Source organism: Schistocerca serialis, chromosome 9 (assembly GCF_023864345.2).
Source record: "Schistocerca serialis cubense isolate TAMUIC-IGC-003099 chromosome 9, iqSchSeri2.2, whole genome shotgun sequence".
Lineage (NCBI taxonomy): Eukaryota > Metazoa > Arthropoda > Insecta > Orthoptera > Acrididae > Schistocerca > Schistocerca serialis.
In genome coordinates this window covers 351,212,889-351,236,781 of record NC_064646.1, presented here as the reverse complement: position 1 = coordinate 351,236,781, position 23,893 = coordinate 351,212,889, and the positions used below count along the sequence as shown (strand labels likewise).

At 38.9% G+C, this 23,893-nt stretch overlaps 1 protein-coding gene across 4 annotated transcripts in view; it reads right to left on the bottom strand.

Moving 5' to 3' along the window:
* The window catches only part of LOC126418526 (mucin-19-like), a 542,230-nt gene that overhangs the window by 62,721 nt on the left and 455,616 nt on the right, over positions 1-23,893 (bottom strand). For all 4 annotated transcript variants that reach the window (XM_050085327.1, XM_050085328.1, XM_050085329.1 and 1 more), the window contains one exon: positions 4,665-4,784. In XM_050085327.1, coding sequence (XP_049941284.1) covers positions 4,665-4,784 — 120 coding nt within the window. The remainder of the gene's footprint in view (positions 1-4,664; positions 4,785-23,893) is intronic.

Sequence of the window (23,893 nt, the reverse complement as noted above, 5' to 3'; positions counted from 1 at the left end):
AATACTATCACTGTTCGAGCATGGCACCGAATTCCCAAGACTGAGATGTATAAACATAACACTGCTCTATAGCCCAAGGTTAATTCAGTACATTTAATTATTCAGATGTTTTGAGTTCTCCTTAGTAGCTAGTAGCTCCAAAAGCTAGTAAAATTTTCAACGATCTTCCTGGTCTTGTTCATGTAATCCATATCCGTGGTGTGGCTTTTCCCTGCAGGGAACAGTTATTGTTTGATGAGATCAAAGTCTTAGTCTGATGTTTTAAGACATGAGTAATCTTGCTCTCATCCCTCTCCCTTGTATCTAATGAAATACAGGCATTAAATGAGCAATTTAGGGACTGAATTTCGAAAGCACATTCTATCAAACAATTTGTTTTTGTTTTATGTTAATGGAATGAAGCTGATTATCTTTGTAATCCTATAGTAAAATGTCCCAGAGAGAGAGAGAGAGAGAGAGAGAGAGAGAGAGAGAGAGAGAGAGAGCATGTGCAAGCTATCAGTTACATGGGCACCCATGGTCTATGAAGAAAAATCTGTTTTAAACTAAACTTGTGTTTCCCTAGTTCTGTCTCTCTCTACTGCTTAACACTTTGAGTGTGCAGCAAGGTCAGTAGGTCACCAATTCCACTCTTCATGTCCACAATTTTGCAATATTACAACATAAGACTCTGGCAAAGACACATATCATTTATTATAACAAGATCACAATCTAAGGTCACTGTACAGTAGGAGAGTTTGGCAGATAAGAAACTTTAACTAAGGGAACTTATCTGAGTTCTCCAAATTTAGTGAAGAGCACTGAAGCAACCACAAATACATGTTTAATTAAATTTTGTGCACTAAGAACTAAAGGCACAATAGAACACTTCAGTAATTACAAAATTAGATAATCCCATCAATAGTATTTCCATCTAATGATGATATGAATGTGAACGAAATTAGATAGCTGAAATATTGAAAACTGTGACAATGTGCATCTACTCTTTCATTTTTCATGGGCAAGTAACATTTTCATTCATGGGATGCACGTTCCTGTAAAGTAAGTAAGAATATCTAAGACTACAAAATTTATTCACAAACACCAGGTAATAGAAACAAAAATGAAGTACAGAAGACATTAAATTATAGATAACATCAGTAGACACACACTGAAATACATGCGCTATAGCATTTGAGTAACTTAACCAAATCTCATTTCCCTCTCCCCCCCCCCCCCCCCCCCGCCCTTACAAAACCATGGAATGATTAGTTGTGGAAAAACTAATCTGCATATTTTTATTCTTTGTATTTAATATTCTACTAACTTTCACCTTCTACAATAAATAGAGGGCACTAAACAGAGTACTCTGAGATAAGGGAAAAACGACAGGAAAGGGGCATTTCCAGCAGCATGGTGCTTATAATGAATTAAGCACGTGTATGTGAACATGTTTCTTAACAATTGCTTGTCCAGCAATATCTTGAAAAATGAGCAATTGTCTTCTCACTTACACTTTTGGTTAAAAATCACTGGGAGCAGTAACTACAATGAAGAACTTAGATCTAACCATCCAGAGCAAGCTAAATTGAAAGGACTACATAAAATCTGATGCCAGGCTGAGATTCACTGAGAGAATCTTAAGTGAACATAACCAGTCCACAAGTGAAGTGGTTGACAAAACTTGTTCAAAGACTGTACATTCCATGAAAGGAGGATATAAGATCAACATCAAAAGCAAAATAAAGGTAATGGAATGCTGTATGATTAAATTGGGCGACACTGGATAATTCAATTAGCAAATGACACCCTGAAAGCACAACCTACTTGTGTACCAAGTAACTGACGATGGCCAAAGTAATGATGATATAAAATGTAGACTGGCAAGGCAAGAAAAGCGTTTCTGAAGAAGAGAAATTTGTTACCAGATACAAATTAGTGTGATAGGAAGCCTTGTCTTGAGGTATGTGTCTCGGATGTAGCTTTGTCGGGAAGAGAAACTTGGGTGATTAAGTTGTTCAGACAAGGAGAGAATTGAAGCTTTTGAAATGTGGTGCCACAGAATAATGCAGAAGATTCGATGGGTACATTGCGTAACTAATGAGGCAGTACAGAATAGAACTGAAGAAAAGAAATATGTGGCACAATTTGACTAAAGTAAGGGATTTGTTGATAGAACATTTTCTGAGGCAGCAATGAATCGCCAATTTAGTACCAGAGTAAAGTGTGATGGGTAAAAATGATGGAGGAAGACCAAGGGATGACCACAGCAACCCAATTCCATAGGATGTCAGTTCTAGAGGCCGTTCAGAGATAGAAATTCTTGTATAGGATAGAGTAGTATGGAGAACTGTGTAAAACCAGTCCTGAAGATGATGACGACAACAACAACATCCAGGAAAAGTGAAGTAAGCTATTACTTCCAACACACACGTCAGCGTGGTGCTGGTAGACGACTGCAGAAAAATTTTAACTTCGTAGGAGGATTTACCAATGATCAGTCTTACCATGAACCACTGCAAATGGATCATGGAAGGGAAAGTTCATAGTGTCTGTCGTACCCTCCAATACCATCTTCTAGGTGGCTTTCGAAGAATATATGCAGACGTGGAGTTTACTATTCTTTACATTTTGTGAGAAATTCTCTCAGATCGAGCATTATTCACTACAAAAATTTGAAGACATATAAAGATGCAACAATATTAAGTGACTGGAAGTCCAACAAATTTACAGAAAACGTTTCGTGTAAACCATGACCCTAATATAAAGAACCTGACAAGAAAGTGAGTTGTTCAAACCATACAAGGTTCATAAGAATCTGACAACCTATTGTAGACTTAGTTGAATTTCAGGAGATGGTGTTTGATCACATAGAAAAATATTAATCAATGAACAACCATCATCCTTCATGCAAAATTAACATTTCCAGCAGCAATTAGATAACCTACTTTTAACAATGTGTGTGAGCAATGTAGTGAAATTATTTTTAACCAAGAGTTCTGTAAACAGTTTAAACAGCACAGTGCCACATTCCCTACAATTTGTATCAACCATCAACAAAGCCTCTCAGCTGTTAAGTTTTTTTTTTCAACTCGAGCAGAACACATACCCAAACTGATGAAAATCGGTGTGCCATTTTCATCACAGATCATCAGAAATGGTCACCCTCATGGACTGGAATCATACTGATGGCTTATTTGCTGCCTTTCCATTTAAATTGCACACACACTACTTTGAGATCTGCTACAACAGTGGTGGTTTTTCATAATGACTGCATGATGCCATACAAATGTTAATATCTGTTAGTATCTGAACAACACACCTCAGTGTTTAATTGCCAAAAGAGATACTGTCCTACACTTACAACATCAGAGGAAATAATAGAATCTGTGCAGAAACTCTCAAAAAGTCGTGTAGGTCAATAAAGTTTGTTTCTAACCACTACTTCCTAATCTCTAGGTATTGTATTGTGATTCTCTATGATTTCTAGTTTTGACCTTAGAAGTTTGGGACACTATTTATGACCAAATCAAAATTTATATTTCTTGCAAAATGCTTGGAGGTGTGGACTACAAGTATTTTATGGGCTCTGAATTACACAAATTAACGAGTCATCCTGGACAAAAGGTTACTTGGTTTCACCTCCAGTGATGAATCATTTTGCTGCAGAGTATGAACAAGTGCTAAAAATGTCTGTTAATCAAACTGGGCAACTAAAAATATAATTTAATGTTATCACCAAACTTAGCATGAATAAAGATCTCTATCCAATTACACAGTGTTTTATCAGTTAAATTTCCAATGCTGAAAGCTAGGAGACATGGAACTACTCCATCTAAGAAGCTCTAACAGGAATGCTGTTTTCACGATGTAAATGTTTTTACATGTATTATGAAAAATAATAAGTGCTTTTGAACCCACAAGAGGTGAATGAATTCATTAAAATATGTTTGGATAGAAAATTTGTACAGAGTATGCCACAGTTCCTTTTCCGTACAGCGTGATAAATTTAGATCTAGTTGAAAGTGGAAGCAATCATCAAAACCATGAAATACAAAAGCAAGATGCCTATCTTCAGACAATCTGTACTGGCAATATCCAAGGTGAATAGAAATGCAATTATGTGGAGGGATGAGAGATGGAGTGCGGGGTGGAGAATTTCCAACACACTTAATAATGTTAGATACATGAACCAACACACTGCCACTTAAAACGAGTGGAAGTTCATCAAAGGTCGTGTTAGTACGATCCCTTTAATGACACTCCTTCCAACTACCACTGACATTAACTTATAAACCAAATGATTTTGAAAAAGATACAATTCAGAAGAAACAATGTAAAAAAAAAAGGGTTATCACAAATTGATGCACATAAACGAACCACAACATCCGTAAAATTAAGGATAGCTTTGGGATGTGCAAGCTGGATTTTCTTACACAAATTTGTAAAGTTTATACCTGGAAACAAAACTAAGACATCACATGGAATCAACATACAATTAACACAAAAAAAAAAACACTGCAGGCTGAAACTACTCCATCTGTTACTCACCTTAACAGATAAAAACCATGTCACTATTACCCTATTGTGGGCCTATGTTAGTGTCTCATTACATCAAATAAATGGTACAATTTTGACTTATTCTTGACAAAGAGTAATCCGTAAAATACAGCACCCACACTCACCCTGAACAAATCACTTTTTCCTTCACGATCTTTTGGACACTTGTATGTAATTGCTTCATCCAACAGAGCTTTCAGCTGACCATCATCCAAGTTAGACACATTAGGGTTCTTCTCTTCAACCTGAAACATGTTTGTCATTAACTGTGCTAGAGAGAGAGAGAGAGAGAGAGAGAGAGAGAGAGAGACCCAAGACTGGGTACAATACTTCTCAGAACTAGTTAGGCAAGCTAGTTTAAAGATCAGCTAAAGACAAGAAGTTAATCTTATAAATTAATGTAAAACCTACTTTGTTAAACAAGCACCACAATAGCTGACTTCTCACACATACTGCAGGGGTCGATAATTTGGTAGAAGTCTAGTACTTCGCAAATCATAGCAGTAATACTATACAAAATATGAACATCACTTCTCTTTAAAATACATACACGTATTTTGTTTCTTTTATACGGCTGCCTCCCCTATGAGTGGTGAAAGTAAGTGAACTTACAGTTTCCACTCTTAAGCCATGCAGGTCACTGCTAGGATGCCTTTTGTTTGTGATCTTACAGCCTAATCCCAGCTGTCACCATATAAATCATATTCTTTGAACATACTCTATGACTGCTCCAGCAATACAATAATTTTTGTCAAATGTGCATGCTGATTGACAATCTACATTTGGGGTTAATTTAATGTCTTGCTGAAATCCAGGAATTTCTAAATTAAGTATAGCTGGTTGCTATAACATATTTGGCTTTTTCAGCCTAGTTTCAGCACTGGAATAGTTTATACCTGTACACAATCTTTATTAAGGGCTGTCAAGCTAATTACAATCTTGTTTTGAAGCATGGTGTACTTAATTTTTTGTATGCATTTTCAATTAGTAGTTTGGATATTTCATTCCTGAAATACTGTATCGCAAAGCATAAAATGAAAGAGAGAGAGTGCCTAAGGAACAAATCTACTAGACCTTTGCTGAAGCAAGCATGAGGTGGTGAGAACTATCATCCTCTTTCTGATCTAATCTCAGCAATGGGCACACAGACAATCAATTTCCTTACATCAAGTGTCATACTTTTACTCCTCCAGTGACTTTCTGTGTTTTGTGTCAATTAAAACAAGTCACTTTTCAGCTTAATCACCGAATCTGCTATTGCTATTACCCAATTTACTCCACAATAACTATTAAGAAAAACAATACTTCAATCTGTTGTATGCAGAAGTACTTTGGCAATATACGCAATAAACTGACATAACAGCAAAGATTGAAAGACAAGACAAGACAATTCACATCTAAGAAAGAAAATGTCAGGTTACCTCCAGTAATCTGTATGCACTCAACACAAACCCAGAATACACTTTTTTCAGCTTTCTAGTTTAAAAAAATTTTGTCTTCTACTTCACAACCGAAGTGAAATGTTTCTTAATTCGATCTGTTGTTTCACTAATTAGTGGGACTAAATAGATGGTATAACTAGTTCATTTATACTATTAATTTTACAAAAAATGTTCTTCCCACTAAAGTCACAAGTATATTCCACATATGCGCAAATATCTTTAGAATATTTTTAACCTTAAAAACTTACTTCACGTTACACATGATCCAATAAATTAATATAATGGAGCAACGCTTTTAAGAAGTAGCTCAGTTATAAAACTACTACTAATTCTACTGTGAAATTATGATTAGTGGCTAACATCAATTTCCGACGAAACCATGGTATATTATTTAATGCGGTTACAAAAATCCAATAGTAACTTAATAGTTTTCACCCCGGTCGCGTTTACATCGTCCCTAATCTATAATACAAACTCCACGTGCAAACATCCGATGAGAGCCGCGCAATGATACCTTCATGCTTCTTACCAAAGAGCAAACTAATTAAGATTTACAAATTAGAACTGCATTAAATGTGCTTTTTTTAAATACTCTTCGGCAAATACCAGAAACAAAAATTTACCGAAAATATGGAATTAGAATAGCTGACCACACATGCGATTCAACTACCGTACAAAGCACGACTTCACAAATGAAACATGGACATTCATGGTCATTTCTAGCTATTTGGAAAGTTTCTCACTTCTAAACAATCTCCCCCTCCCATTTTCCCCAAAACTCGCCCCAAAACTTAAGTTTCCGTTAGACAAAAAAATTCTCCGTCTACCCTCTGAATGTGATTTTAAGTCCTGGAAGCAGTTCTCTGAACATAACACGGATTAGAAATGGTTTCATTACATATTAAAAAACGATTGAACTTAACTATTTCTATTACCTCTATTGCCGGTGACGTAATTTAGGCCGTTCGCTGTCCAACTGGTATGTCATCAGTTGCTGAGGGTGGAGTTTCTGACGTCACAACTTTTTTTATAAAACCCTGATTTACATTTACTTCACTTCGTGGCCACACAACTGCAATAACGAATACGATACACTGAGATAATAACTACAATACGAAACCTCACTTAGATTCCACAAGTAGGACTGAAACGAGATACAGCAAAACACTGCGTCACTGCGGTTTTAGCTCTTCAAATACACTGCGTATAATGCTTATAAAATCACAAATTGCATCGGAACACTGTTGTCTGTTACCAAAATCTTGCTAATATGTATTTAGATAGCAGTGTCGAGCTTATATGGCACCGCAATTATTGCACAATTGCGACCACGCTCGTCTTAGGTCCAGTCACAAGGTGGCCGCCATATCTAAGCGATAGTTCCTGTATCGACCGGCAACAGCGCCACGCGTTGTGCGAAGAGATCGCAAGTCAGCTATGGGGAATGGAACTATCGATTTCAGTTTACCAAAGGATAGTACTGTACTTTGGTTTCTAAATATCGGTACAAATAACTAAATATTTTCAAGCCAGTTGCATAATTCCGAACTTGCAGTAATATATCTAAAGAGAGACTCAACCCCTGTTAACAGAAAAATACAAGCTAAAATTCTCAGCAGAAGTAAGCTGGTAAATGCCAATGTCTTAGCTAATCTTTCAAATGGGAAAGTGCTGGCCGAACACTTGCTTGTCAGCATGATACATGGCAGAGAGAGAGAGAGAGAGAGAGAGAGAGAGAGAGAGAGAGAACGAACTTACATACTGACAAACATTCTAAGGATTTCATTTCGAAAGCACATCTGTCTACATTTGAAAATTTGAAAGTGTCTTGCCTGTAGCCTCATATTTTACTTTCTTGTATGGATTCGTTATTCTTTTAGAGGGAATTATGAACCTCCAAGAAAAATATTTCATGGGCGATGGGTCAATATTTACTCACCAGCAATTAGAGAAAATTTTTATTAACGCTGCATAGTACGAACAAAACTTAATACACCGACGATTGATCTGTTCACAATTCTCAATATACACCTCATAAAGTGGCGCGTGCCATATTCACCATGAAAAGGCACTGGGACAAGAAGTGTTTCAAATAATAAGTGAAATGTCCTTTCATCTTACGTCTTCTGAATCACCTGTTCCATTATTAACCCTCGAACGGCAACGCAGGTGCAAATATGTTACCAGCTTTTTTAAATGCTCATTGTTTTTGCAGTAATGGAGATGCTTTAACAATGATTTCTAAGAAATTCATAACTTTCTAGTTCATAGCAGTGTCTGCCTATATGAAGTGCATCAGTGGTCCAGATTTGCAGAGCGTCGCCTGTCGTTTAAGTAGTTTTTATATAATGACTAGTTTTCCTTGAACATCTGTTTTGTGGCTCTTTTTAATAATTATTTATTGTATAAAATTTAATTCTATATTAGGATGCACCAAATATTAACTATTTCGTAAAGAGGAGTTATATTGTTCCATAAACTAAACATCACACGAGTTAAATTCTCGGTAAATTTCTTGCACAATTTGAAAATTAATATCACTCTACAATACATTTCCTCTTCATGGCTCAGACATGGTTCAGGGTCTAACAAACGAGGAAATAGAAGAACTTCTTTCCACAACTAACGAAGATCTTTCTGATATTTGTCTGTAGTCCTCATAACGCTGCCAACTTTTAACTGTAGCCAAATCGAAGGACTCTAAAATGTGTTATTATTTATTTAACGCGATAATCACTGTTAACACTGCGAATCAAGGCATTTCTGCGAGCCTTTACTTTCTTTGCTAGTTATATTTTGAAGTTATACTTCTCTTTTGACTTCACAGCTTTAACAAGTTCTTTCCTGTTGTCGGATTTTTACAATTTTACCACATTTCACACGGTAGTTAAAATTCGCTAGTAGTTGGCTTTAACCATTTCCACTTTCAGTCTGGTTCTTTCGATGCCCCAGGAACACACCACACAAAATCCACTCTACAAACACATTGGACGGTGGCACTGCTAGCACAACTTTCAGCAAATTATATACTTTGCATCTCTTAAAAAATATCACCAATTTGTTTGAAATGTTTTGAGTCTAATAAGTCATTAATGAATGGCAAGGAGTCATTTGGTAAATATGTTCGTCACCGCTAGACATTCCAGAATCCTAGTATCGACTCGCTGAGCATCTGGCAAATTTTGCTTGTTCATATTGCGGACATGTTTGCAGTTCTTGTAATCTACATCCATACTCCGCAATCCACCTGACGGTGTGCGGCGGAGGGTACTTTGAGTACCTCTATCGGTTCTCCCTTCTATTCCAGCCTCGTATTGTTCGTGGAAAGAAGGATTGTCTGTATGCCTCTGTGTGGGCTCTAATCTCTCTGGTTTTATCCTCATGGTCAACTTCAACAAAAGCCCGTACTGAGCTACTGAGCGTCTCTCCTGCAGTCTTCCACTGGAATTTATCTATCATCTCCGTAACGCTTTCGCGATTACTAAATGATTCTGTAACGAAGCGCGCCGCTCTCCGTTGGATCTTCTCTATCTCTTCTATCAACCCTATCTGGTACGGATCCCACACTGCTGAGCAGTATTCAAGCAGTGGGCGAACAAGCGTACTGTAACCTACTTCCTTTGTTTTCTGATTGCATTTCCTTAGGATTCTTCCAATGAATCTCAGTCTGGCATCTGCTTTACCGACGATCAGCTTTATATGATCATTCTATTTTAAATCACTCCTAATGCGTACTCCCAAATAATTTATGGAATTAACTGCTTCCAGTTGCTGACCTGCTATATTGAGCTAAATGATAAGGGATCTTTCTTTATATGTATTCGCAGCACATTACACTTGTCTACATTGAGATTCAATTGCCATTCCCTGCACCATGCGTCAATTCGCTGCAGATCCTCCCGCATTTCATTACAATTTTCCATTGTTACAACCTCTCGATATATCGCAGCATCATCTGCAAAAAGCCTCAGTGAACTTCCGATGTCATCCACAAGATGAATCCGAAGAAATTCTATGTCGATTAATAATTTCTGTTATCTGTACAGAATCACTTTCCACGTGTTTTATGGTTTTATTATGCATAACATTGTGGATAAAATAAATGTAACTCTTTGGGAGTGTTACTTTATCGTCCACTCCACTGTCGTTTTCATGAGCTACCACTGTCCAAATATGTTTACCAGTATTTCTTCACCCTGGCTTAGAAATTAGGACTTCTACAATGGTCAGTTCTGGAGCAATCTATCTACAGTAAAAAAAAGAAGAGTCAAAATGCGAGTAGGAACATGACAGTAGTGTTGAGTACTCTGACTGCAGGAACTAAAAAATGAAGTTCCCCCCCCCCCCCCCCCGAAAAAAAAGAGCTGACACTCATAACAAATATCCTTAATTTATTTACACAAAATTGTCAAAGTTACTACACCCCTAGCGAATATGTAGCAATTGTTGAAAAGCTAGAACCATTTGGAAGCAGATGCAGTTTCACATCTTACATTCCAAGTACACCTGCAGAATATGGCATGAAAATGTATGCTCTACGTGATGCTAAAACTTTTCTTGCAACTTAGTTTGCTGTGGGCCTTAATGCCTATCAATCAGCCTACTGATGGCGTAAACAGATTGGCAGATGCAATTTCAGGGTCAAACAGAAATCTCACTACCAATAATTGGTACACTGATTCAAGCAGAAATCTGACAACTGATAATTGGTACACTGATTACTCACTAGCATTATCTCTTCTACAGAAGGGCGTCACTACTATTGGTACACTGCGTAAGAATAAAAGGTAAGTGCTTAAACAGTTTATACAATTGAAGTATCATGCAGTTGCTTGTAATATTATTGGCTTTCAAAAAGCCATTACTCTTGTCTTGCATGTTCCTAAAAAGAACAAGTCTATGTCGGTAGGTTTCAACAATGCATGACGAAGGGACTGTGGGTGAAAAGACAGGGAAGCCTACGTTAATTTTAGATTATATGACGCGAGGGGGAGTACACCCAATTGACCAGTTATGTGGCACACACTGTTTCCCGAGGGACAAGGAGATCGCCATTGGCTCTTTTTAAGCATTACTGAACATAGCAGCAATACACGCCTCAATAATTCACAAAGCCAATCAGCAGAATGAACCAGCCAGTACCAGAACATTTTTGAAGAATTTGGCTCGTCAAATGATGAGACCACATCTAGTTACTGTATCAGCTAATGTGTCACCGCCACTAGATGTCAATGCACTTTTCAGAAGATTAAAGCTGCAAGACCAATGACAAGGAACTTCGATCGCAAGGAACAGACAATGACGTTCAATTTGTGAAGAGTTACGCAGAAATTTACACTTTCAAAATGGAGCCCCTGTCATTGTTTCTTGTGTGCAGATCACTCAAACACCACAACTGTATGTCAAAATTGTGAAGAGGGAATCAAATATCAAAAGTCTGAATTAAATCACTGTATGTGACAAAATGTGTACCAAGTAAATGACATTGCTCTGTTATGTTTATGGATTAGATGGTTTTCTCGCTTACAGACATGATGGAAATTATAATAATTCTGTCTGCATTGTTAGTAAATACTATGTATGGCCTTTAGCTACATTTTCGGCTTTATTGTGGTTTTAAATTTACTTAAATATGTGTAAAGATTATTGTGCAATCCCAAAATAATGTTACATTTCTTTTATTTATGGGCCTAAAATCATTTATGTACTAATTCAAACACTATTAAATGTTATATGTATACCTTTATATACAAACTATGTTTACAATTACTTTCGCTTTGTAGCTATACCGTAGGTTTCTAACTCTAGAAACGCAGTGGTAGCAAATCTGCACCGTGCTGCTGCGCGGAAAGTTGAAATTACTCGAATGCGAGCAAGATGGAAATATCCAACTGGTTACTTTGAGTGGTAATATAAATGTTTATAGTTTTTTCAATGTCTTTTCTGTCATGTTCACTATTTACCACAGAAACTGACAAGAATTAAATGTGACAATAATGGAGAAACCTTAAAACACTAGTAGTTCAGTGCTCAATTTCGACGGGTTTCGGACAACGGAGTACAAATCTCGAAACTGATTCAATAATGACGGTGGCAACTTCTAGTATCTCCACCACCACCTCCTATTCCATTTGAGGAAATATTATTTCTGAAAACTTTACGTTCCTGCACAAATCATCCCAACGAGGCAAAATTTCCGTTTACGACTTTCCAAATGTGGGCTTATCTGATGTTCCGCAGATACAGAACTTCATCCTTTCCGTGACACTGCCCTTGTACATACGGCGAATAGCCGTTAGCTACTGTACTCTATGAGATTTTCACTTTATAGCATCATAACTTTATTCCCGATGAAACAAATAGGAGAGTAACCAAGTATTATATTACGTTATATGTCCCGTGAATAACAGTATGAATTGTTTTCACCCAACAGTCGTTAAATAATAGGCATTAAATAAAACATTGTTCGATTTTCATGTTACTTAAATATTCCGACGGTTGGTAGTGATTTGATCGTTGACGCCAAGTTCATACTCCTCAATTTGGAGGCAGGGTTTGCTCACAAGCGCGATCGGCTGCCCAGACGATACAATCCCACGTAAAACTAATATCGTGATTTTACATAACGAGAAAGATCAATCATACAGACAAACTGCTGCTACGAGGGCCCTTTAGAATCTATATTCTAAAGGAGCAACCAAAGACGTTAACTAGATGAATCTAATACGAAATATAAAAAAGGATCCTCCACTCAGTGCACTCACATTAAAAAGCGAGCTTCTAAACGACACGGGAAAGAACGTACATCCTCAGCCGATCCGTACAGCACAGAGATGCTGGTTACACTGGAAGAGTGGCTACGAAAGAACCGTACGTGAATGAACAAAATCGAAATAAGGATCTCGACTTTGCTAAAGAGTTTATGAAGAATGAAGAAACATGGTAGAACGACATCATTCTTATAGAAAACTAAATTAAATATTTTTGGGTCGAATGGACGGTTGATGGTGTGGCGGAAGGCGAAAGAAGCACTAAGTGACCAATGTTAATGCCGGCTGTAAAGCATGCAGGTGGCATTGGTCTTGTCTGTGGCCGTATCCATGTAGAGCGAACGAATTAGTGTTCACCGATAGTATTATGGTCAAAAATATCTATCTGCATATACGAAAAACAGTTCACGCCAAAGTGTTAAAAGTTTTAGCAGGACAATGACCCGAAAGAAATCCTACATTGTGCGCAAATATTTGTTGTATAACTGCTCGAAAGTTTTACAACCACAACATTATTCACCAGAACTCAACCCTATTGACAGGGTGTGGGGAGAACTAGAGTTATATATTAGAAGAAGAAAAAAACATCAATATCTTCCAAAGAAACTTAAAGAAGCATGGGACGGTCTATGTAATGACTACTTAAAAAAGATCACTAGCAGTATGCTGCAGAATTTGTTGGTGGTGATGATGTTGATTCGAGGTGAGGGACGCTTGACATCTTGGTCATCAGCACCCTGACCTGCAGCTTTTGGAAGAAGTGGTGCAACAACTGGCTGCCCGACAAGATATTGAAACATTTTTTGCACAAAACTTGCCTTGAAATAATTGGTTCTGAAACGTATTCAAATATTAAAAGTGAAAACTGGGTCGATTTTATTTAATTGTATTATTAAGGATCTTTCGTGAGTTATGTTGACAAAGTTTATGCTCATATTTACAAGGGACATAACTTAATGTAATAATTGTTTATGAGTTTTGTTTGTTTGATAAGGATAAAGTCACGATACCACAAAATAAAAATCTCAGTGTCCGAATATTAACGTTACTCACTTTTATGTACATAGACGTTTAAAAAAATTCCTCTCGCCGTCAGTCTGCGCGTAATTTGTATTCCGTATGGAAAATAGTGGTTGACAGAAAGGTGAAATCAATGCAATACCAACGCATTTTCCACAACGGTGCCCAGAGCGAGAAGTGCCCGGGGCTTACTTTGTGCCCAACCTTTAAAAATCTAAAAAAAAAAGTAAAATTCGTTGATCTTTGTTCGTTCTTTTTAAGGAGCGTCTTTGGTGCAAGTAGGGTCCAGAACCTGAAATTATCATTTAGCACATTCTTAGCAATATCAAGGCACTTTCAATGTTGGTTACAAAACGAGTGTGGGTATGGCGAGTGGTCGGAGAACGTCATCTGATAGCGCGTGGAGTGCCAATAGTAAAATTCGGAAGGGGTGGTGTTATGGTGTGGTCTGTTTTTCATGGAAGGGGCTTGCACCCGTTGTTGTTTTGCGTAGCACTATCACAGCACAGGCCTGCATTGATGTTTTACACAGCTTCTTGCTTCCCACTGATGAAGAGCAATTCGGGGATGGCGATTGCATCTCTCAACACGATCGAGCACCTGTTCAAAATGCACGGCCTGTGGCGGAGTGGTTACACGACAGTAATGTCCCAGTGAAGGACTGGCCTGCACAGTCCTGACCTGAATCCTATAGAACTATAGAACACGACTTCGTGCCAGGCCTCATCGACCGACATCGAGACCTCTCCTCAGTGCAGCACTCCGTGAAGAATGGGCTGCCATTTCCCAAGAAACCTTCCAGCACCTGACTGAACGTATGCATGCGAGAGTGGAAGCTGTCATCAAGGCTAAGGGTGGGCCAAAACCATACTGAATTCCAGCATCAGCAATGGAGGGCGCCATGAACTTTCAACTCATTTTCATCCAGGTGCCCGGACACTTTTGATCACATAGTGTATATAAATAATTTGGTAGACAGGGCGGGCAGCAATCTGTGGTTGTTTGCTGATGACTGTGTGCTGTACGGGAAGTTGAGCGACTGCAGGACGACATGACTTACACGAAATTTCTACTTCGTGTGATGAACGGCAGAATGTAGAAAAGTTGAAGTTAATGTGGAAGAGTAGGAAAACAAAGAGGCATTGGCTGCTTGACACTAGCGTCGTTCAAATATCTCAGCGTAATACTGCGAGGTGATAAGAAACGAAACGAGCATGCGAGGACTGTGTTTGGGAAGGCGAAATGGTCGACTTCGGTTTATTGGCAGAATTTTGGGAAAGTGTGGTTCATCTGTACAGAAGAACGAATGTAGGACGCTAATGCGACCTATGCTTGAGTAGTGATCGAATATTTGGGATCCGCACCAGGTCGGATTGAAGGAAGGTATAACGAAGATGTTTCGTGAACTCAACTGGGAATCCCTGTAGGGAAGGCGACATTCTTTTCGAGGAAAATTTACAGGACCGACATTTGAAGCTGACCGCAGAACGATTCTATTGCCTCCCAACATATATTCCACGTTAAGGACCACGAAGATACGTTGCGAGAAATAAGCGCTCATACGGAGACATATAGGCAATTTTTTTCCCTCTTTCTGTTTGCGAATGGAACAGGAAAGGAAAGCCTAGTAGTGGTAAGGGGGTGCCCTTCGTCACGCGCCGTAGGTGGACAGCGGATGAAATGATTCTGGTATTCCATGTACCCTCTGCTAAATATTGCATGGCGGCCTGCAAAGTAGGAACTTCGTACATAATCTTCGCAGTGCTCTGTAGCATGGTAGAGAGAGAGAGAGAGAGAGAGAGAGAGAGAGAGAGAGAGAGAGAGAGAGAGACGGGGGGGGGGGGGGGGGGGGGGGGGGTTGACGCGCTCAGAAACAATTTTTTTCGTGTGTTGTTTTTCATGCACTAACGAGAGCGTTTTCTATTTCCGTAAGTGAAAATGCACTGAGGTGTCAAGTCATGGGATACCTCCTAATATCATATCTTAACTGCCTTCGTCCTGCGTAGTGCAGCAACTCGACGTGGCATGGGCTCAAGTCGTTGGGGCGATTTTATCTCAAATCATACAGGTCAAGAGTGAATGTGTGACATCACTGTTTCAAATTTTGCTGAAAAAAATATATGTTTAAGTTCCACATGATACCTCTCCGAAACTACAATATTTTGGTCTTCTGATGATTTGTCAAAACGCTACAGATGTCTCTCTCAATGAGAGTGTTTGTGAAAATGTCGCAAGGAAAGGAAAAATTGACATACAAAACCCAAAAGTGATACAGAACTGAATCTATTTTCAACAAATACTTTGCTCCCAATACTATAAGACACGATTAATGCACACACACTTCTGAGTTGCTTTTTTTGTTTTTGTTTTTTGAAAAATAAACTGAAAATTTGTAAATTAAGTTTGCCTTGAGAAATGATTAACTGGGACTGCTGACAGCTGTCAGCTATGACATTAATGCTTAAAATTCTTAAATTGTCAAAATATTTGTACCTAAAGAGGAAAGAATCTGACATTTTTCGGTTGTTTAGAAATTATTTTCTGCATCCTAAAAGTTCCAAAAAGTCATCACACGTTTGTTGGTCATTGTACTTAGGGAATGTACGAACCGAGTGGGCAATACTTGTCCGTACAAAATGTGACAAACATTTTAGGGAGACCTAGTTCTACTCTCAAGGTAAAAAATCATGACAAGTATTTAAACTTTCGTCTTTAAGTAAATGTCATAAAACTGGTATTTCTGAATCACAATCATTACTTTACAACATTGTAAGTGAGTGGGAAAACAATTCATAATTTTGTTCGAAAGCATTTTACAATAAAAACGAGATATAGAACATTTATACCCATTTTTCTTTCTATGATATTATTCACAAATTATTATTGTCTTCTGTTATGATTTACTTCATGAATTTAAATTTCCTACAATGTAACAATCAACACTGCACTGTTGAAGAGAGTTTTTTTTTTATCTGCTTCTCACTGATCTTGTATAGGCGAGCTGAATTTGCACACAGACAAGGATGATCCAACAAGAGCAGTACTTGGGAAATGGGAACTGCACACTAATCTTTTGATGATGGCCATTAGAAAGCATTACCAGGACCATGAGGTGTCATAAAGGAGACGGTTATATCTTGCGGCTCATGAGAGACACTAATTATCTGTCCCACCCGCCACTTATTGTCATACACACAAGAAACGAAGTGGCTCACTACAAAGTCTTTTAATGTATGCTGTAGCCTCACACAGTAACAGGCCGTGGAGAACCGTTCTTGCAATGTATTTGCCACCCCGGGATGCTACCCAGTAGCGACCTGATTGAATTCCTACCACATGCGTCACAGCAGACCACGCTTCTCTTTTTTAAGCGGAATTCCCTTGAAGTACTTTCATTTACAATTAAGAGTTTCATATTTGTTACTAATGTTGATATGGTGTGTACAAATCCAATAGCGTCTCTTATAGCACCAACAGTTTCACGCTGAAGATTAAATCTTGTTGCAAGATGTTTACACAGACCTCCTACCCCATCACATGCACTTTTTTCATGACCTGTTACTGAAAATATCCATTTTTGTCTCAATTCCTGTACTACAGTGTCGACCAAACTCAAAGCTGAAAGCGGTTTTTAAAACGAAACGCTGCACCATCAGTCACATACACATGTTTAGGAAAGGCGTGGCCGCTAGGTGCTTTGTCATCAATTGTCATGCTGGCAACGTAGTATGAACTGTGCGCTGTCATGAATGAGATCATCACTGACCATAGCAGAACAGTGTGATGTTCCAAGGAAGTGAGCAACACATGTAAACATTGATACCTGTGATGGGTGCGAGTCGTAACTTTGACTTTCGTTCTGCAAAGCAACAGATCAGTTCTCAGAAAAGACGAAATGAAGAACCAGTGTATCAATGTTCTGGGATATGGCTGATTTTACTTCTGCTATGGCTGGTCTCTGAATCCTCCGTATATGATGGTGAGCTATTCCTCTGATGACCCAATGGCTAAACCCTGTAATGAACTTCTCTGGCGCTACTGTCCTCTTCACCAACTCTCCCTCCCACAATCCCACTGGCTGGTATTTTACCCATTCTGGTCGTCAGGAGAGGAATTTTGTGAGATCAATTTTTACATTTGGGTTCTCCTTTTACATTGGGAGATACGCTTCTCTTATTGGTTTGTCATATATCCTTTTACCTTTTTAACTCTTGCACCATTTTCACTAACAGGCTGGCCGAGCGGTTCTAGGCGCTTCAGTCCAGAACCGTGCTGCTGCTGCTACGGTCGCAGGTTCGAATCCTGCCTCGGGCATGGATGTGTGTGACGTCCTTAGGTTAGTCAGGTTTAAGTAAATCTAAGTCTAGGGGACTGATGACCACAGATGTTAAGTCCCATAGTGCTCAGAGTCATTTGAACCACTAAACAGGCATAACATCAGCCCGGATAGGACTTTGCCTGCTGCAATCTTTGTCATCACTTAGGTAATATTCCATGGTAACAGTTAAGCATATCATCTTGCAACGAATGCCCACAGTAAGAACCTGGGCATGCCCAATTACCTTTCTCATTCTTTACTTTACAAGCTTTTGAAATCAAATAACGTGATGAAGTGGGTAGGTCTTTCTGTGTCTGCTGCTTAGAGTAGTTACCTGGTATCAGTGTCAATATCAGTGCTTTCTCAGTATAGGTGGTTGCTGAGATAGGAGTATTTAGTCTTGAAACCACACATGACATTTCGTGCACTTATCACTATCTTCAGGTTCTGCACCAAGTGCATCTACATTATACATTTCACAAAGTTTTGACGATGTTGCTTCCGTAGAACTCGTTTCAATTTTCTTTTTACATACTGTTTTCTTCTTGTGTTTCTTACCTTTCCTGTACGTTTAAGGGGGATACAGTAGGGGCTAGAGCAGAAATGCTAACATTCAAACATTAACAACTTCACACCCAGGAATATAAACACCTGCACTATCTTCTGCACTATCTTCTTCAGTTTCACAATCGGGTGATGGTGATCGTTCAGGTGGGTTGTCACAAAATTTCTTGTGGTGAGCGTACCAATTCCTGCACAATGGATGTGACGCTAATACCCTTACTTGGGAACAAGATATTTCTGCAATGCCTATGACGTATTTCTAATAACTGAAGTGTTTTTCACTTTTCTTGAACACCACATTCTCGTGTCTTTTTAGATAGTCCACACACCTCACTCTTTCACTGCTGTACTTCCTCACTGACATTGTAAGTAACACAAAGTTCACACAAAACATAAAGTTAGATGTAGAATGGTTTATGTGCAAGTCTCACTCGCTGGAATTAGTCTTGCCGACATGCATGTTTTACACTAAAAATTCAGTAATGCGAAATATGCAGAATATTGAAAAAATTATTGCCCACACTGACTACTAACATGTTAACCAAACAATATTATGTGCAATTCTCAAAACTTTTCGGATGGGTTTTTTCGATAAACTAATTCGTAAAAATGCAATTCCTTGCATCTTTAATAACAAATATTAACATAATACAGATAGCTGGAGCGGAGAGGATACTGTTTATAGTTACATCAGTAGTATCTGGTAATAAGACAGAAAAGACAACGTTCTTCGTAAATTACGAAAAAAATTTGGTGGAAAAATTAACTTAAATTTCCTATTTTCGTCTTAAATTTCTAAGTTAAAGGAAGGCCCATTAGTGTGCAGATGTCAACTAAATTTCAACACACTAAGAGGGAGCTCTGCCAGTTCTACAGTACTTTCGGTTTATTAGTTATATTTTTTTCCACTGTTTTACGAGTTATTTACAAAATACACATTTTTCAAAGGACTGTACCATTTATAAAAATTCAGAAAGAACGAAAATAATTTATTTCTTAACACTTAGAATATAGAGATCTAATATTTATTTTTTCTACAGAAATTCATGGTCACGAGTTGATATGACCAGTATGATAAGGGATGAAATCACACGTTGGAAGCCCGATGCAGGAATATTGTGCCATGCAGCCTCGAAGCCCTACATAATTGCAAAAATATTGCCGCTGTAGGATTTTGTGCACGTGCGGACCTCTCGATCATATCCTTTAAATGTTCGATGGGATTCCTGTCGGGTGATCAGGGAGGCCAAATAAACTAATCGCGAACAACTGTGGTCCGGTGACACGGCACACTGCCATCCATGAAAATTCCAGAGTTGTTCGGGAACCTGAAATCCATGAACGGCTGCAAATGGTCTCCAACCTGCCAAACATAACCGTTTCCGGTCAATGATCGATTTAGTTTGACCAAAGGACCCAATCCATTCCATGTAAACATAGCCCACACGATTATGGAGTCACCACAACCTTGTTCATCGCCTTTGTTGGCAACTTGGGTCCGTGGCTTCGCGGGGTCTGCACCACGCCAATTGTAGTTCAGCAAATGGCAACTGAAATCGTGACTTATCTGACCAGGCCACCGTTTTCCAGTCTGGGGTCCAACTGGTATGGTCACGAGCCCAGGAGAGGCCCTAGAGGCGATGTCGTGCTGTTAGCAAAAGCACTCGCATCGGTCGTCTGCTGCCATAGCCCAGTAAACCCAAATTTCGCCGCACTGTCCTAACGGATACGTTCGTCGTACGTCCCACATTTATTTCTGCCGTTATTTACGCGATTTTGTTTGTCTGTTAGCACTAATAACTGTACCCAAACGGCTCTGAATGAAGGCCGTCTGCCTCTACGTTGTCTGCAGTGAGAGGTAATGCCTGAATTTGATATTCTCGGCACACACTTGACCTCGTGGACCTCCGAGTATGAATTCCATAACAATTTCCGAAATGGAATGTTCCATGCGTCTAGCTCCAATTACCATTCAGCGTACAAAGTCTGAATTCCCGTCGTGCGGCCACAACCACGTCGGAAACCTTTTCACATGCACAACCTGACAAATGATAGCTCTGTCAATGCCCTACCCTTTCATGTCTTGTGTACGCGCTACTACCGACATATGCATACGTGCATATGTCTATTCCACGACCTCTGTCCCCTCAGTGTACTTATTATGCCTGGAATTTAGTATCCCATATTCTCTTTGCACCTACTCTACATCATCTCTCGAATGTAGCATCAATTTTAACCACACAAGCAAAGACTTATCTTTAACGGTGCTACGAAACCTCGCTGGTTGCAAGAAAATAAACTGCTCAATACAGGTACTCCACTACTAGCGCTCCTCGACGTCTTTGTGCAAAACTGGTGAAATGCCTCGCCCTGCAGATTATACTGTATGTTATGTTACATAGTGTTCACACCCACAGTTGTCTTTTAGAATTTTGTGGCCACAAAACGATTAGCTGCGAGATATCACTAATTGAATTAGCTGTATTCGCTGCCATGTCCAATACATAACATTTCGCTTAGCTTTATTCTATGTTTTTTTGTCATCATGGCTGATTTTAGGTAAGTACTGCTGCTGAAAGTAATAACTTGACATTTCTGTAAAAATGGCCAACTTCGTCTGCAATACACAGTGTGTACGTACTGCACTCGCATCATGGACTTCGATGTATCGCTTAAACAGTTTGTCACTGGATCTGTTAGGCTTTCAAACACTTCTGGCAAACGGGCACAGAGTTGTTTTTAAGTGATCTCTGACAGGTAAATATTCTGTTTCAAGTTTTTTGCTACATAAGACATTAACATTAAGGAATCTCAGGTTTTCATCATTCCCGTCTGCAACTGCATTTGTAACGTTATCTCAGTAATTTGATACTAAGGAGCCTAAAAATAGAGGAAGGGAAGGGCTAGCGTATGGCTGGTATGCAAATGTTTCTCAAAACCCTATTACACAATATTCTAAAACGTGTCTCAGTCAAGTGACAAAGAGTCCGTTTTGAAACGTTTGCACCGCGATTTTACATCCACGACAATGCAGATAGGAATTTCTCTTACAAGTTTGTTTTTTTGGTGGTTCTTTAAGAATCGATATAGTAAGTTGTGCTACTACTGTTGTCTTTGAATCGGTAAATAGTATTGTTCAAAAGTTTTTACTGTGTTTATACTGTTCATTACGGGAGCTTTCCGCAAATTACAGAAGCTCTGCGTTCGAGCACCCACTGTACAGGGAAGCTCCCACGAGAATTTCATTTGGTTATTACCTCTAATACAAGAGCATGTTCGAACTGACTAAATGTAGACTACGATCACACACAGCTAACGTATTAGTGTCTCAGTTTCAGCTACATATCATAATATAACTTAGTTTCTTTAAATCAACGTAACTTATACGCCCACACGGTTGGAGATCAACTCGAAAATCACAGGAAATCTGTTCACAAGAAAGTGCGCTTCTGTTCCTTCCTAAAACAATACCAATAAATCACTTCTAACTATTTATTCATTCAGAGTACAATATACAGATCCTTTTGAGTGTCCCTGTTAGCAACTTAACGTGTCTTCTTTACGGTAAGTTGCAATCTATCTTTTCCTACATTGCTGGAGCTTCCGTAGTTTGTTGTGTATCACAGATAATAATTGAATACTCTGAGTACCTGAAAAGGTTTACGTGACAAAATAACAGTTTTATGTAGGACCTACATTCCCTAAGGGGGCAAAATTAACTAAATAACGAAGTACAACAACGAGTGAGGCCTGTCTGACTGGTACAGATTTCTGTGAAGCCCAGTGACGGTGCTTAGCGACAACCAGCGATTTGATTGATTCTGGTTAAAAATTAGGTCCAATGAGCAATCCTTAGGACAAGGCGAACTACAGGGTGTCTAAATCGGTACTTAACAACTTCAATGTCATATAAATCGTCAGACAAAAGTAAAGTTTGTCTGATACACAAAGTCAATTTTTTTTTATAGAAGACAATGAATAAATCTTGCTTTTTTTCTGTTTTCCATCGTTCCTCAGTTGATTCAAAGTTCACGAAGGCTCTTTCCGTCCATGCAACTTAATGAAAGGCACTCTATTGCCATACGCGTTTCGTTTATTTTATTTGTGAAGCATCTTCTGTGGAATGTAATAAATGTTTCTTTTTACACTTTTAATAATTGTATTATATAGCAGTTACAATATGTTACTGTGTTACATTTTTGTATTATATAGCAGTTACAATATGTTACTGTGTTACATTTTTTGCGCGCGCGCGCACACACACACACACACACACACACACACACACACACACACACAAAATAACAATAATAATAAACGAAAGAGAAACTCCCAGCGACAGTTGGCAACACTACACACTGTAAACACACACACATGTTGATCACAAAATGAAAAGTGCAAGTGACATAAGTGATCTGTTGTAACAACTGTGGGTGAAAAACCGCTGGAAATCGGTCAACCTGGAGCCTGGGGACTAATAAACACATCTCCAGGACCACACATATGGGCTAACAGCACTGGAAATCAAAACTAACACCGGATCATGATTTCACCTCACGAAATTTGTGCCACAAAAGTTGATTCTAATCTGAAAAACAAAAGAAAAACATGACAAAATGTAACATAGTAACATATAATAACTACAACATATTACATTTATTAGACGTGTAAACAGAAACGTTTATTACAGGTCACTGAAGATGCTTCACAAATAAAAGAAGCGAAATGCGTATGGCAATATACACTCCTGGAAATTGAAATAAGAACACCGTGAATTCATTGTCCCAGGAAGGGGAAACTTTATTGACACATTCCTGGGGTCAGATACATCACATGATCACACTGACAGAACCACAGGCACATAGAGACAGGCAACAGAGCATGCACAATGTCGGCACTAGTACAGTGTATATCCACCTTTCGCAGCAATGGAGACGATCGTAGAGATGCTGGATGTAGTCCTGTGGAACGGCTTGCCATGCCATTTCCACCTGGCGCCTCAGTTGGACCAGCGTTCGTGCTGGACGTGCAGACCGCGTGAGACGGCGCTTCATCCAGTCCCAAACATGCTCAATGGGGGACAGATCCGGAGATCTTGCTGGCCAGGGTAATTGACTTACACCTTCTAGAGCACGTTGGGTGGCACGGGATACATGCGGACGTGCATTGTCCTGTTGGAACAGCAAGTTCCCTTGCCGGTCTAGGAATGGTAGAACGATGGGTTCGATGACGGTTTGGAT